This window comes from Abramis brama (assembly GCF_963993115.1).
Source record: "Abramis brama genome assembly, chromosome: 17".
NCBI lineage: Eukaryota > Metazoa > Chordata > Actinopteri > Cypriniformes > Leuciscidae > Abramis > Abramis brama.
The window spans coordinates 30,062,610-30,078,631 of record NC_139979.1 but is presented as its reverse complement, the minus strand read 5'-3'; the positions used below and the strand labels follow the sequence as shown (position 1 = coordinate 30,078,631).

General features: G+C 36.3%; 1 protein-coding gene across 2 annotated transcripts in view; it reads right to left on the bottom strand.

The window, feature by feature from the left end:
• Window positions 1-5,018: 5,018 nt before the first annotated feature.
• The window catches only part of tars2 (threonyl-tRNA synthetase 2, mitochondrial), a 26,435-nt gene continuing 15,431 nt past the window's right edge, over window positions 5,019-16,022 (bottom strand). For both annotated transcript variants that reach the window (XM_084088348.1, XM_084088347.1), the window contains exons 9-18: window positions 15,373-15,471; window positions 14,987-15,153; window positions 14,131-14,293; window positions 10,556-10,693; window positions 8,290-8,367; window positions 7,363-7,463; window positions 6,138-6,239; window positions 5,990-6,062; window positions 5,781-5,895; window positions 5,019-5,309 (exon numbers count right to left, since the gene is read on the bottom strand). In XM_084088348.1, coding sequence (XP_083944474.1) covers window positions 5,161-5,309; window positions 5,781-5,895; window positions 5,990-6,062; window positions 6,138-6,239; window positions 7,363-7,463; window positions 8,290-8,367; window positions 10,556-10,693; window positions 14,131-14,293; window positions 14,987-15,153; window positions 15,373-15,471 — 1,185 coding nt within the window. In that variant the 3' untranslated portion in view covers window positions 5,019-5,160. The remainder of the gene's footprint in view (window positions 5,310-5,780; window positions 5,896-5,989; window positions 6,063-6,137; window positions 6,240-7,362; window positions 7,464-8,289; window positions 8,368-10,555; window positions 10,694-14,130; window positions 14,294-14,986; window positions 15,154-15,372; window positions 15,472-16,022) is intronic.

Genomic DNA, 16,022 nt, shown 5'->3' with positions numbered 1-16,022 from the left:
GATGTGATACATCAGGCTTTTTGGCTCATATTTGATACAGTGAGAATATGGAGCTCATACTTGAGAAAAAAACCCCATCAATTTTATTTAGAGGCTCAAACTTAGAAAAAATATGCAATTTGGTGCAGATTATATTTACATGAAAAATGTAAATGTATGATTAAATTCTGATAGCTTGTCATGTAAATCAATAAGATTTGTATAACAGTATATCAGACTCCTTACATATAATACATACACATATCAGCCAGCACTCTCTATCTCCCAATAAATTTAGCACTCTCTAAAGGTTTAAGTCTTACCTCTCAGGTAGATCCTCAGGGTGTCGTGGAGGGGTGAGGTGTCTAGCAACATCTGGTTACAGGGGTTCATCAAGGCTCAGTACATGGACCAATTCTCTTCTCCATCAACATGTCATTACTAGGATCTGTCATTCATAAACATTGTTTTTCCTATCACTGCTGTGCTGACGACACACAACTCTACCCCTCATTCCAGCCTGATGATCCGATGGTAGCTGCTCGCATCTCTACCGGTCTAACAGTCATTTCTTGCTGGATGAAGGACCACCACCTTCAACTCAACCAGCGAAGACAGAACTGCTTGCGGTCTCAGCCAACCCAACACTTCATTACAACTTCTCCATTCAGCTAGATTTGTCAACCATAACTCGATCCAGGACAGCCAGGAACCTTGGAGTTGTGATTAATGATCAGTTAAACTTCACAGACCACATTGCTACTGACTGGTCCTGCAGATTTGCCTTATACAACATTAGGAGAATCCAGCCCTTCCTATTGGAGCATGTTACACATCTCCTTGTCCAAGCTCTTGGTCTATCCAGACTGGACTATTGTAATGTTCTTTTGGCAGGCCTTCCAGCATCAAATTCAAGGCACTGATGTTTGAACAAACACTGGGCTCTGCACCCCTATACCTAACTCACTACAGACCTATGTGCCCTCCAGAAGCTGCAAGTGAACGGCGCCTTGTGGTGCCATCCTAAAGAGGTACAAAATCACTTTCACAGACCTTTACCTGGACTGTTCCCTGATGGTGGAATGATCTGCCTAACTCAACCTGAGCTGCTGAGTCTTTAGCCATTTTCAAGAAATGGCTGAAGATGCATCTTTTTCATCAACACTTGACCCTTTAATACTAGCACTTACTATTCTATATGTCTATAAAACATTTTAATAAAAAACTGAACTGTGCTAGACTAACTGATCTCAGCATTTGCAAATTGTTGCCCTATTGTTGGTTTGATTGCTTCTATTGTTCTCCTCATTTGTAAGTCGCTTTGGATAAAAGCATCTGCTAAATGATTAAATGTAAATGCTTAGTTTTATGATCAAAGCTCTGTAGTTTCAAAACATATAATGCAATGCAATACAATGATGATTAAGAGATGAACAAATAAACATTCCTCAAAATCCTGATGGATCATATTTAATAATCACATTTTAGCATGATTTTTCTAAAAACCTGTATGGATAATCAAGTAAAGCTAAGTTGCTTCAGTCCAGTAAGTGTTCATTTTAAAATATTACTAACAATATAAAATCTATTCTTACTTTTACTCAGAGGTGGACGAAGTACACAACTTCCTTACTTGAGTGAAAGTATAGATACTACTGGTCAAATAACTTGTACTTGTAAAGACTGATTCTTACTTAAGTAAAAGTACAGAAGTACTCGTTTTTAAAAATACTTAAGTATCAAAAGTAAAATGTAAATGTCAGTACATTGTTTTATTATTGTTGTATGTAATACTTAAAGTACCGTATGCCTCTGAATCTACGCCTGCCTACCCTCATATCAATATCACATTTATTTCTAGAGCACAGTTCCAGTAGTGGGATTGAATGTGAGATTGAATAAGTGCACTCAATAACGTCCACAATGGTTTCGGACACCCAAATGGCTGTTCCCTCAAATATTGCCCTATTTAAAGTGTTTTGGCTTTTAGTATGAATATGTTAGCCTTACTGTTATCTATAAGCTAGTGTGCTCCAAAAAAGTGACAAAAGTCGCATTTAGAAGACCAAACCCAACATTGAAAATGAAAATCAGGTTTATGTCAGAATCCAATGTCAGATTGATGTTGATCTCCAACGTTGGACAGACGTTGTATTGTGGTTGAAAATGAAAATCGGGTTGACGTCAGAAACCAACATCAGTCGGGTTCTGACGTCAACCCGACTTTTATTTTCAATCAATATCCAACGTCAATCTGACGTCAGGTTCTGATGTCAATCAGATGCAGGGTTCTGACGTCAACCCAACTTTCATTTCCAACCAAAATGCAACCCCTGCAACCAAAATCATGCCCTGACTGATGTTACTTTCTACTCAAGGACCTTGACAGAATTGTAGTGGAGTAAAAAGTATGATATTTGTCTTTCAAATGTAGTGAAGTTAAAGTAAAAAGTTTCCGGAAAAAATAATACTCAAGTAAAGTACAGATACTCAAAAAGTGTACTTAAGTACAGTACTCAAGTAAATGTACTTTGTTACTGTCCACCTCTGCTTTTACTTTAAAAATCAGTAAAGATTTCACAGCAAGAGGACAAGTGAACCACGACTTTCACAATTGTACTAAAAGGCCTTTTACTTGCTAGAAAATTCTAAACTATCAATCAGACAAAAGGATGTTGATTCAAGAAGACCTCCTACTGATCTCAACCTCCTAGGGTGTAGTGGTCTAGAGGTTAAAGCTCTGGGCTGCTAATCAAAAGGATGTAGGTTCAAACCGAGGTATGAATCATGTTCATTGTGATCGGGACACTTATCGTAAGGTTACTGTATGAGGATGGAACTTGTTGCAAGTGTACTGTAAGTCATGCTGAATTGTGAATGACAAATTAGGAAATTACCTCCTGTTTTTGTTTCAGTGGCCGTGAACCGTACAGGTTTATTTTCATCAGAGGGAGGGAGCAGAGCTCACGATGGGTTATTTTTAGTATGTCCCTTAATCATTCCTGCTTGACATATACCCACTGATAGAACAACTTTTCAGAACGGCGCAGGAAAGCCTCCCGTTTCCCTCCGTTCATGTCAGTGTCACCGCACTTTCAAAGGAGGGTTTTACATGTCTATATGCAGCCCTGACACTATTATCAAACCCGTGCTCGTACTCATATACGATCAAACACGGGCCGGCTCATGCACACAGAGCTATAAACGCTCCTATGGCACTGCTGGCCTAAAATAACTCCTGCGACGCTGCCCACTGAATGAAGAATGACCTTGTCCAGTGTTTGGGTGTGGGACAACAGAGGAACATATGACATCTCTAGCATGATGCAGATTTATAAAATTCCTTTTTTTAATCTATAAATCTACATGCAAATTATGCTAGAGATGGCATATTACTTTGTTGCATTATAATAAGTTTCTTTTTTTCTTTCTCTCAGACTCGAACAGGCAGAAAATTATTTTAAAGAAATTAGACATTTGTATGCAAGAAAGGAGATTTTGCTATTAAGCTAAACTTCTGTGGAACAGTTCTTAATCATAAACGTATGGGGTCAGCATGATTTTTTTTCTTGAACGAAATTAATACTTTTGTTGAGCAAGGACACATTAAATTGGTTGAAAGTGACAGTAGAGACATTTATAATGTAAAATAATTTAAATAAATGCTGAACTTTCTAATCATCAAAGAATCCTAAAAGAAATGTAGTTTCCACACACATATAAGGCAGCACAACTGTTTTCAACACTGATGATAATAAATGTTTCTTGAGCAGTGAATCAGCAAATTAGAATTATTTCTTAAGGATCATGTGACACTGAAGACTGGAATAATGATGCTGAAAATTCTGATTTGCATAAAATTATATTTTAAAATATATTCACATAGAAAACGGCAGACTTGGTGAGCATAAAATATATTTTTTACATTAAAAAATCTGATTGACCCCAAACTTTTGAACAGCTGTGTATGTCTTCTCTCAGGTCCAGTGGAAGTTTAAACGCTGTGGTAAGAGTTCCCATGAGCACCACTTTTCACATCTTTACGTGTCTTTCTCTCTTTTGCTTGGTTTCAGTCTGCTGGGAGCCAAAGTCCCATAACCCCCTGCGCATGTCACACTCTTTCATACGTGGATCAGATAAAATGTCTGGAAAGTCTTTTTTGGTGCCCTTTCTGGATCCGGTATACATTTTTGTTGGGGTGTGTGATTCAGCCATGACCTCCGCCCACATGAGTCAACGTCCCCTCCATTCTGACGCCTTTCTTCTAATAAGGCAAAAACACACGCGGGTCTCGGTCGTCCCTGACCTGTGCTGCTTTATCCTGTTTCATCATCAACACACCCCTTTCTATGAAGTCCTATTTTAGTCCAACTCTCCTGCTTGAAACACATCAGTCCTTTTCATACACCGATGATGCAGGACACAAATGGAAAACTGTTCGAAAACTTTGTTATAGTTGCAGTGACAGAACTAGAGTTTTAGACATGTGGTTACAGGGCTACTTTTGGGGGTCCATAGACCATAAAAGAAAATTATGTGTAAGCCTATCCTGGCATCAGAAAAGCATAAATCCTATTGCGGACTACTTTACATTACCCCACATTAGCTAAACATTCCTATACTGAAACTTAAGACACTGTGACTGCATTGCATGTATTACTAGCACGGATGTAAACAATGTGTGTAAGGCTAAATTTAGAATTCTCCCATTTGTTTTATCTGATAAACTGTTTGGCATTTATGTTATCATCATACTAAAGTCAAAATACATCAAGATTATTATAAATTAAAAATAATGATCCAAAATGATTTTCACAATACATATTATTTAGGTCAAAGCATTTTAAAACTTTTTTTCTATGAAATTTCCAACAAACCCCAGTTTGAAAATCCCTGATTTATGCACTTTAATAGGCATTTATGAATTACTGATCTGTTAAGCATTTATGACTAAATGAAAGTTATTAGTTTTCTCTATTTGATGAAAATGTCCTACACAACATAAATATTAATTAAATCTTAATTAAGAAACAGAGAGACTGAATATTAAAAGTAATTTATTATCTAATTATAAATAAAAAACAAAATAAAAAAGAGAGAGATCCACTGGTGAAATGAACGTGCGTCTCTGATGGATCTGTTAGACTGCATGCAGGGCTCTGCTTGTGTCGTATCTCTCGCTCACATTTCCAGCTCCTCCTGACCGCTGCGTCTCTGTCCGAGTTCAGTCAGTGACCTCATCACATCCTCCAGTGGTTTCTGGCCGAGCTGCTTCCCTCCTCTCGTCCGCACGCTCACGCTCCCGCTTTCACGCTCTTTCTCTCCGACCACTGCGTGACAAACAGAGCAAGGTTTGCTTTATCTGACCTTTTCTTAATAGGCCCCAGAACACTCATTATTTACACATGTGTTTTCTGGATGGGAACAATTAAACCATTAAAACACTTAAAGCTGAAGCGTGTCATTTCTGCACTACACAGAACTGCAGAAATCATTTGTGGGATAAGAGAAAGCATTTCTATGTTTCGATCAGGGTTTAAAAAACACTTAATATACAGTAATATTACTGAATTAATGAACTTTTGCAACATCAACACTGCTATTGAACCGAATTGAATCAACTCAGCTCTAAAAAGACTATTCAGCTCAATTTAGTTCAGTTTATAGCAGAATTTGTCTTATATTTTTAATGAAGTTTGATTCATTGACTTGTGTTTCATTGAATCTGTGTTGTATAAAGCTCTATAGAAATAAAGGTGACTTGATTTAAAATATAGCAACATCCCAGAATAAATCCTTACCGAATATATAATTGTACTGTGCGAGCTGCGCAGAGCGGATTTTCTTATTTAAGGTGTTGCCACGATCATCATCAATGTCAGCCATGAATCCAGCTTCCCTCAGTCTGCAGACCACCTTAAACCCAGAGCACAATGCATCAAACACCCATAACTATACATAACATGTTTTTATATAAATGAAGTTTGTCCAGAGAGTTGTTTCTTCTGACCTCTCGCCCATATGTCTCACTGTCACCCCCTACTGGCACAACCATCACCTGCGCTGGAGACAGCCAGAAAGGCCTGAGAAAGAAAGAAAAATGAGAACTTTACCAATTCCAAACATCACTGAACTCACACACAAACATGCACACACACCATTTCCCCCCAAAGTTTTCGGCCAGGATAGCAATCATCCTCTCCAAGGACCCCAGCACTGCCCGGTGTATCATGATCGGCCTGTGCATCTGTCCATCAGCCCTGAAAACACAATCACATGACATCAACTTACTGACTCTGAAATAGAATATGGAGAACAGGGTGTTTAACATATTCTAAGGATTATAACCATTTAACGTGATATTCAGACAGTATTTATTGTACCGCCTTTGATTTTCCATATTTTTCTGAATATAAGCCACATTTTTTATCATCTGAAATATGCTGTGACATAAAATCTAATGCGACTCATATAATGCAGTTAACTGAAGCACATAACGTGCACACATTTGGATTCATGCCGAATGAGAGCGGTACGTGAGCACAACATACTTGAAATAAAAGTTAACCAAAGGTTTCTTAGTTACAGTGTAATTATATATTTAAGTACTGAGTAATATTAATTAACTACATGTACTTACTATAAGATTAGGGCTTGGTTTAGGGTTAATTGGTTGTAATTATGCATCATTTATAGTTATTACTATAGTTACTACATGTAACGTGTAACAAGGAAAAAAAGATTTACCCAACAAACTTACTTCATCTAGTTGCCAAAGCAACATTTCTCATTTAGTTTAGCAAGATGCACTAAAATAGCAAACTAAAACAAAAATTTAAAATTATTTAGACATAAAAAATCAAAATATAACTTAATTAAAATGTACTTGATGCACTAAAATAAACTAAAATAAAAATAAAAATTAATAAAAACTATATGGACATATTTAAAAAACAATAATTAATAAAAATGATAAAATAAATAAAATTACTAAACTTTAGAATAAAAAAATGAACTTGTGGCACTTAAATAGCAAACTAAAACAAATATAAATGAATAAAAACTATATAGACATTTAAAAACAAACAAACAAAAATGACTAAAACTTCAAAATTAAAATGAAAACTGAAAAATACAAAAACTGTGGGAATTACTAGAAACAAGTAAAACGCCACGATGCACATAATGAGAATTGTGGGGAAACGTGCTTAGTGTTTATGAAAATAATTTCACATTGTAGAAAATCTTAATGCTCTTAAAACAGGCTTCATTTTCTTCATGCAAAATATAATTTGACATAATTGTTCATATGTTATTCAGATTTAGGGTTAAAAAGCGACGTAAACATCTATATGTGACCGTATCAGTCAGGAGAGATCGTACCCGATATACTGCAGGTTAAATCTGATGGGCAGCTGGAAGTCCAGCTGAATTGTGGCGCACTGGTGCTGTCGGCCCAGGGCATCCCGTATCTGGATGTCGATCTGAACAGATTGTAAAAGAACAACATTAAGTGCCAAGCTGAACACCAAATTTCTCTTTAGCGTGTAACAAGTGACGAACTACTGAGCTACAAGCTTTACTGCTCAGAAACTGATGACTGATGAAGTCAAGAACATTTATATATAAGAGCTGCAGCAGAGCGAACGAATCTGATGTGCGTTTAAAAACAATTGACCCTCCAGCCAGGAACACTCTGGAAAAACTCAGTTCTGCGCAACTAAATGCGTATCTAAAAGTGAAGAAATTAATACTTTTATGCAGCAAGGATACATTAAACTGATCAAAATTGACAGCAAAACACATTTATATTGTTACAAAAGTTTTCTATTTCAAATAAATGCTGTTCTTTTGAACTGATTTTTTTTTAAAGATCCGTTGATGAGAAGTTTCCACAAAAATATGAAGCAGCACAACTGTTTTCAACACTGATAATAATAATAAGTAATATTTATTGAGCTCAAATCATCATAGAATGATTTGTGAAGGATCATGTGACATTGAAGACTGGAGTAATGATGCTGAAAATTCAGCTTTGATCACAGGAATAATTTACATTAAGATATATTGCAATAGAAAACAGTCATTTTAAATTGTAATATTTAACAATATTACTGTTTTTACTGTATTTTGATCAAATAAATACAGCCTTGCTGAGCAAAAAATACTTTAGGTTAGTGAGATATATTTGCATAACGTGTTTTTAACAACATCAAGGTAAAAAATGTATGAGGGAAAGTGAATATCCCCTTTTTCACCATTTTGTTTCACTAGTACTTTTTTTTTTTTTTATGCAGTGTCCGGCCTCACCTTGGGTCCATAAAACGCCCCATCTCCGGGGTTTAACTCCCAGTGCTCCTCAAACTGCTTGAGACTGCTCTCCAACTGCTGCTCCGAGAGAGAGAGAGAGAGAGAGAGAGAGAGAGAGAGAGAGAGAGAGAGAGAGAGAGAGAGAGTGAGAGAGAAAAGAGAGAGAGAGAGAGAGAGAGAGAGAGAGAGAGAGAGAGAGAGAGAGAGAGAGAGAGAGAGAGAGAGAGAGAGAGAGAGAGAGAGAAAGAGAAAGAGAAAGAGAAAGAGAAAGAGAAAGAGAAAGAGAGAGAGAGAGAGAGAGAAAAAGAGAGAGAGAGAGAGAGAGAGAGAGAGAGAGAGAGAGAGAAAATCTGGAATGTGTCAGTGTACAAGTTTGGCCCTGGAAGCACTAATAAAAGAACCTTCTGTAAACATCTAATTCAATAATCCCAAAACATGCGGAGCTGAAAACAGCATTAGTTTGAGGAAGAGAGCGCTAGGAGAGATATTAGTTTCCTTGTTTAACCCCCCCCCTAAAATCAGACAACCCTGCCTGGAAACCACATCCATTCTTATAAAGCAAAGGCCTTGAGCAGTGCGCTTAACAATATAACACCTTATATACGGCATACTCAGCTCTGATTGGCTCACTGATTCTCTTCACACATTGGCTGTATGTTTCCCTCCTCTGACACTCATGACCTACTCGCCTCATGCCACACTGTGACCCTGATGATCAACATTAATGAATCCCTGTCACGGATCTCGTCTGTTTGGACCTGCCCCACACTTACTCCGCATGTTTCCTATATTGTCTCACTGCATATGTTGGAACATGTACAGACAGGATCTCATAATCCTGACACCAGATGCAGGAACACAAACAGCCTTCTGCACCAGTGTTGTTAACTAAAACTACTAAAAATTGCTCAGCAACTGAAAAAAAAAGTTGAAATTAAATCTAAATATTAAATGATTTTAAATTAGAAACACTGCCTAGGCAACTACCTGATATGATGTGACTAAATAGATATGATTAAGCTGAAGTACTAAAATGACTAAAACTGAAATAAAATTATAAATTAATGCCAAATAGAAATATAAAATGACAAAAGCACATAAACTACAAATATTAGATTATTTTATATTATAAATGATGCCTTGGTAACTAACAGAAATACTTGAAGTACTAAAATGACTAACTAAAATACATTTATAAATGAATGCAAAACAGGAATATTTTTAAGTCAAATAAAAATGACAAGCTCATAAAATTACTACAACTTAAAATAAAAAGTGAAAATCAAATTTAAATAAAATGAGATAAATATAAATAGATTTTAAATAGATAGATAAATAGATTTTAAAATGAGGTAGTACTATTATTGAAGTACTATTATTACTAAAACTGAAATAAAAATAAATGAATGAATAATTTATTAAAACTAATAAAAATGACAAAAGCACATGACACAATTACTAAAACCTTAATTAAAAGTAAACAATGTTAAAATAAAAGTTAAAAGCTCAAATAATTACTAAAACTTAAATGAAGTGAAAGTTGAAATAAAATTAAATATAAATATTAGATTTTAAATTAAAAATGATGCCTTATCAATATAAATTAGATTCTTTATTAAAAATTATGCCTTAGCAATATAAATCTTAGATTATTTTAAATTAAAAATATGCCTTAGCAACTAACAGAAATAAAAAAAAGTTGAAGTTGAAGTACTAAAATTATGAAAACTGAAATAAAATGTCATTTTATGTTTTAGTAAAGTTGAAATAAAATTATAATATTAAAAATAATATTTATTTTATTATTTTGAATGAGGAATGTTGCCTTGACAGTAATGTTGCATTGGAAGTACCAATATAACTAAAGCGGAAATATAAAAATAAATTAACACTAAATAGAAATATAAAAAAAACTAATAAAAATTAAAAAAGCACAAATTACTAAAACTTAAATTAAAAGTAAATATAATATTGAAATAAAATATAAATATTAGATTATTTTAAATTAGGAATGTTGCCTTAGCAACAAAATTGAAGTACTAAAATTACTAAAACAAATAAATTAATGCTAAATAGAAACCTTAAAAAAAGAAAAGAAAAGCACATCACAAAATAATTAAAACTTAAAATTAAAGGCGAAAATATAAAAATAAGCTCATTCAAAATATTCTGAAGTATAGAAGTACTATAATAGTATATGAATAATACTAAAATAAAACTGTGGTGGGTGGCGCTCAACAGATGAGGGAGTGATTGACAGGCGTACCTGTTCAGCACAGTCCCAGAGGGCGGGCTCTCCCAGACAGGGCGTGGGTCGTGTGGAGAGGAGACAGTGAAAGGAGAAACCGAAGACGCGATATACGCTCCTCACAAAGTCCAAACATGCCGTGATCTCCTCTTCCAGCTGAAGAGAGAAAAGAGACACAGCAACGAATAAACAAGTGAAGGGTGTGTATGAGAGACAGTATAAACACTGACATTATAAAAGATAAATCATACGTCAGTCCAAATACAAACGAGTGAGACGCATTCCTTACACAGAAGACCAAAGCAAGAGCTGCACAAACACACAGACACAAAAACACTATTATATGACGAATAATGTGCTACATAACTGTTGGGCTTCCTCAAGAGAGAGAAAAATACATGCTTTACTTTCAGAAATACAGATGGAAAACAAGGAAAGTCAAATAAATAGGGTAACAAATTAAGGTTTTGTTAATGGATTAAGACACACAGTTTTTGTTTAGAAGACCATTTATATGGGGTCACTGGCAATCTGTGATTTGAAGTAGTGTTGTCACGATACCAAAATTATTGTTTCGATACCGATACCAAGTCAAGTATTGCGATTTCGATACTTTTTCGATACTTTTCCTGAAAAGGGAGAAACACTCTCAAATATCATTGCTGTGCTTTATTTTAAAACCGGGACAACATTCTAATCATATAACACACTAATAAATGAACATATGAACAGCAGATATATGAAACATTTGAACAAAATATGAAATATCAAAATATAAAAAATAAATTAGAGCAATGACATTCAAGGTAAAAAAAAATATAAATTTAGCAGCATTATCTCATTTATCATAAGAAACATAAGAGCTTTATCTTGATTCTGAACTTTGAATAAAAATATGAACAGCGATTATATTAAACAATGTTTAATATTGGTAACATATGATAAGCCTCATTGGTGACATATTTGACGTGGGGAGAGAGTTGTGGAAGGCCTATACTTCATGTTAAACATAAATATATAGCAGCAAAGACAACGTCGGCAGTGTTGACGGCAAAATAGGCTACAGAATAATTAGTTCTGTATTGACAGGTGCAATATTTGAAAATCGATAATATTTTTTTAAATTACATTTATTGTATTTATGTCAAAACTTTCAAACATCAAAATGTCATTTATTAATATGTATTCGTGTCAAAATGACATAGAAACATCTTTTCCTATTCTATTTTGCCTGGAAACGCTTCCAACACGCTTCTATTTCTGCACCCAGACGCGTGTCACGCAGGCAGTTAACATGGGAGCCGAAATAAAAACGGACACGACACGCAGCCAGTGTGTCACCGGCCATCTGGAACGCGGTCATTCTTAGAAGTATCGATACTAATAAATTAAGGAATCGTGACGTTTTTAATTTCCGATTTACTTTTGAAGTATCGGTGCACCGTGCAACAGAGCAAGGTAGGCAACGTACTTCCATATGTCACTCCTCGCGTCATCTTTTTCTATGAGTCGTGGACCACTTGTGCTCACACATGTAGTCATCTCGCTGTAGTGTTTTGTCACATGACACTGACAGCGGCAGGTTCTTTGCTGCGTGAGTCAGGAAAAAACACAGACGTCCATAGGGAGGGTTTTTTTTTTTTTTTTTTTAAGTATCGATACTGATAAATTTAGGTATCGTGACGTTTTTAATTTCCGAGTATCGCAATACTTTTGAAGTATCGGTACACCGTGCAACACTAATTTGAAGCATTCATTATCTTAAAACTCCTTAAAAAGCACCATGTGGTAATTAAGTTTAGCTAACTATAATAACTTCAACCTTAAGGAAGCCAGTTATAGACTTTAATCAGCACATGGTATATTTCATTTTTGGCAGGAATGAAAACGCAGATAGTGCATTCAATGGATTGTACTGTTGTTTGACAACATACCGATTGTTCAGATGAAGAAACCTCTTTCAGAAAACAACAAGAACAACTACTTTCCGTAGACCTACAGTATGACCAGCTTCGTCTCTATACTGGCGAGATGAATCCAATCTTCAAGCAAGAGGAACTGGATGAATTTTTGAATGCTATCGATCCACAATCTAAGTTCTGACTTGTGATGCGCCTGAATCATAATCACACCGTGTTCGTTCCAAATGACTAATTTGAAACTAATTTGCAAAAACTGGTAAGACATTGAGCCTCACGATGTGCACATGAGTAGTGTACTGCCACCTCTTTTGTGCAGTCCACTGCTGAATCTGCTTGACAGATGCTTCTGCTTGGTCTAAAGTCCTCTACAGGCAGGCAGCTACAATTTATATACGTGTAAAAATTATAAAAAAATAACTCCTTAAAATGTACTATATCGCCAAAAGTTTTACACATGCACATTCTTAATCCATAGGGTTTAATATGGAGTTGGCCCACTCTTTGCACCTATAACAGCTTCAACTCTTCTGGGAAGGCTTTCCACAAGGTTTAGGAGTGTGTTAACAGGAATTTTTGACCATTCTTCTAGAAGCGCATTTGTGAGGTCAGGCACTGATGTTGGACGAGAAGGCTCACAGTCTCCGCTCTAATTCATCCCAAAGCTGTTCTATCGGGTTGAGGTCAGGACTCTGTGCGGGCCAGTCAAGTTCCTCCACGCCAGACTCGCTCATCCATGTCTTTATGGATCTTGCTTTGTGCACTGGTGTGCAGTCATGTTAGACCAGGAAGGGGCCATCTCAAAACTGTTCCCACAAAGTTGGGAGCATGAAATTGTCCAAAATGTCTTGGTATGCTGAAGCATTAAGAGTTCCTTTCACTGGAACTAAGGGGCCAACCCCTGAAAAACAACCCCACACCATAATCCCCCCTCCACCAAACTTTACACTTGGCACAATGCAGTCAGGAAAGCACCGTTCTCCTGACTCGTCCATCGGATTTGCTCTACACCATTGCATCCGACGCTTTGCATTGCACTTGGTGATGTAAGGCTTGGATGAAGCTGCTCGGCCATGGAAACCCATTCCATGAAGCTCTACGCACTGTTCTTCAGCTAATCTGAAGGCCACACGAAGTTTGGAGGTCTGTAGCTATTAAACTCAGCAGAAAGTTGCCGACGTCTGTGCACTGTGAGCCTCAGCATGCGCTGATCCCGCTCTGTGATTTTACGTGGCCTAGCACTTCGTGGCGGAGTTGCTGTTGTTCTCAATCGCTTCCACTTTGTTATAATATCACTAAGAGTTGACAGTGGAATATTTAGTAGCGAGGAAATTTCACCAATGGACTTACTGCACAGGTGGCAACCTATCACAGTACCACGCTTGAATTCACTGAGCTCCTGAGAGCGACCCATTCTTTCACAGATGTTTGTAGAAGCAGTCTGCATGCCTAGGTGCATTGAAGTGATTGGAACACCTGAGTTCAATGATTTGGAGGGGTGTCCCAATACCTTTGCCAATATAGTGTATAATGATTATCTCCCAAAACATTGGGGACAAACTTGGAGAGACACACATCCTCTTATAATGGTTGCTACACCCCTGTCTGGGACCCACTTATTTGATATAATTGATGCTTTTGCAACAATAAATAAAAAACACATTGAACTTGTACCTGTTCTGGGGTGCAGAAGATGTGCGCGTCATCCTGGCAGAAGCGTCGGACTCTGGTCAAACCCCCCAGCGCCCCTGAGTGTTCATTACGGTGCAACGCTCCAAAATCTGCCCAGCGGATGGGAAGCTCACGCCAAGAACGCACCCTCTGCTCGTACATCAAACTGCACGGAGGACACAGTTACTGGACTGAGCGGGAGGAGGATTCTTCATTCATTTCAAAGAGAGATGAAATAATGCAAAATCTTTCTTATGATTTGAAAAAATTAATGTAAATTAAAATGACATACTCTCTAACATACACTACCGTTAAAAAGTGTGGGGTTGGTAAGATTTTTTTTATTGTTTATGAAAGAAGTCTCTTCTGCTCACCAAAGCAGCCTTTATTTGATAAAAAAAGTTTTAAAAAAAGTAATAGTGAAACATTTCAATTTAAAATAACTTTGTCTATTTTTAAATGTAATTTATTTCTGTGATGCAAAGTGATTTTCAGCATCCTTACTCTAGTCTTCAGTGTCAAATGATCCTTCAGAAATCATTCTAAGAACAGAATTAATTTGAAAGAGTAATCTTTTGTAACATTCTAAATGTCTTTACTGTCATTTTTGATCAATTTAATGAATCCTTGCTGACTTAAAATGTTCATTTCTTAAAAACAAAAACAACCTTTTGACCGGTAGTGTATGAATATATTAGATGAGTAAAACTATTCATACCATGATCAAAAACATGGACGTTTTCGAAATTTGTAATCGCTTGGATGTTTTTTTAAAAAAAGAATTATGAAATTTGTCAACGGTATGAATAGTTTAGGTGCCAAAAACTGAACACTCAGACTTCATCTATGGCGGACTCACCAGTGAGCGGGGCAGTTCATGGGTTTGAGAGCGAAGGTGTGCGGCTCACAGGTCACTGTGAACATGTTCTCACTGTAATGCTCCCAGTGACCTGATCGCTCCCACAGAGACGTGCTGTACAGGGTTGGAGTCACGACCTCACTGAAGCCCCGCCTCCTGTACTCACTCTGACAGGAAGAGGAACTAGTTACATTAGCATTACATATGAAATAATAATAATAATAATAATAATAATAATAATAATAATAATGTCTTAGTAAGATGATATTTAAATACTTAGTTTTATGATCAAAGCTCTGTAGTTTCAAAACATAAAATGCAATGCAATACAATGATGATTGAGAGATGAACAAATAAACTTTCTTCAAAAGCCAATGAGTTTGTACCTTAATAAAGTCAGTGAGCGTATTGTATATATGAGCTCCTTTAGGCATGAAGAAACAGCTGCCAGGACTGACATCATGAAAGAAGAACAACTCCTGCGCCTGTGACACGTCAAAAACAGAACATCAGAGCCAGCTGGAAAACTTACAAATAAACAAAACATTGTTAGAGATTACATTGCTCTGGCTGATATTCCACTCGTTTTCGGGCTTATTCTGACACCTAGCGACATGAACAAAGCTTCATGCAAAAGCAAAGGCTTGAATGATACGACACTGTAGAAATGCTCTACTAGCAGTCATGGCTTGGCATTTCATCAATCCCAAATTCAGATTCACCAAATAATACATACACAGCAAAACAAAACAAAAAAATCACACTTGTTTCTTAGGGCTGGGCTGAGACACAAATTTCACAATTTGATATCAATTAATTTGGACACATACATATACATACATATATATATATAGGAAAATAAGTATTTGAACACCCTGCTATTTTGCAAGTTCTCCCACTTAGAAATCATGGAGGGGTCTGAAATTGTCATCGTAGGTGCATGTCCACTGTGAGAGACATAATCTGAAAAAAAAAATTCCAGAAATCACAATGTATGATTTTTTAACTATTTATTTGTATGATACAGCTGCAAATA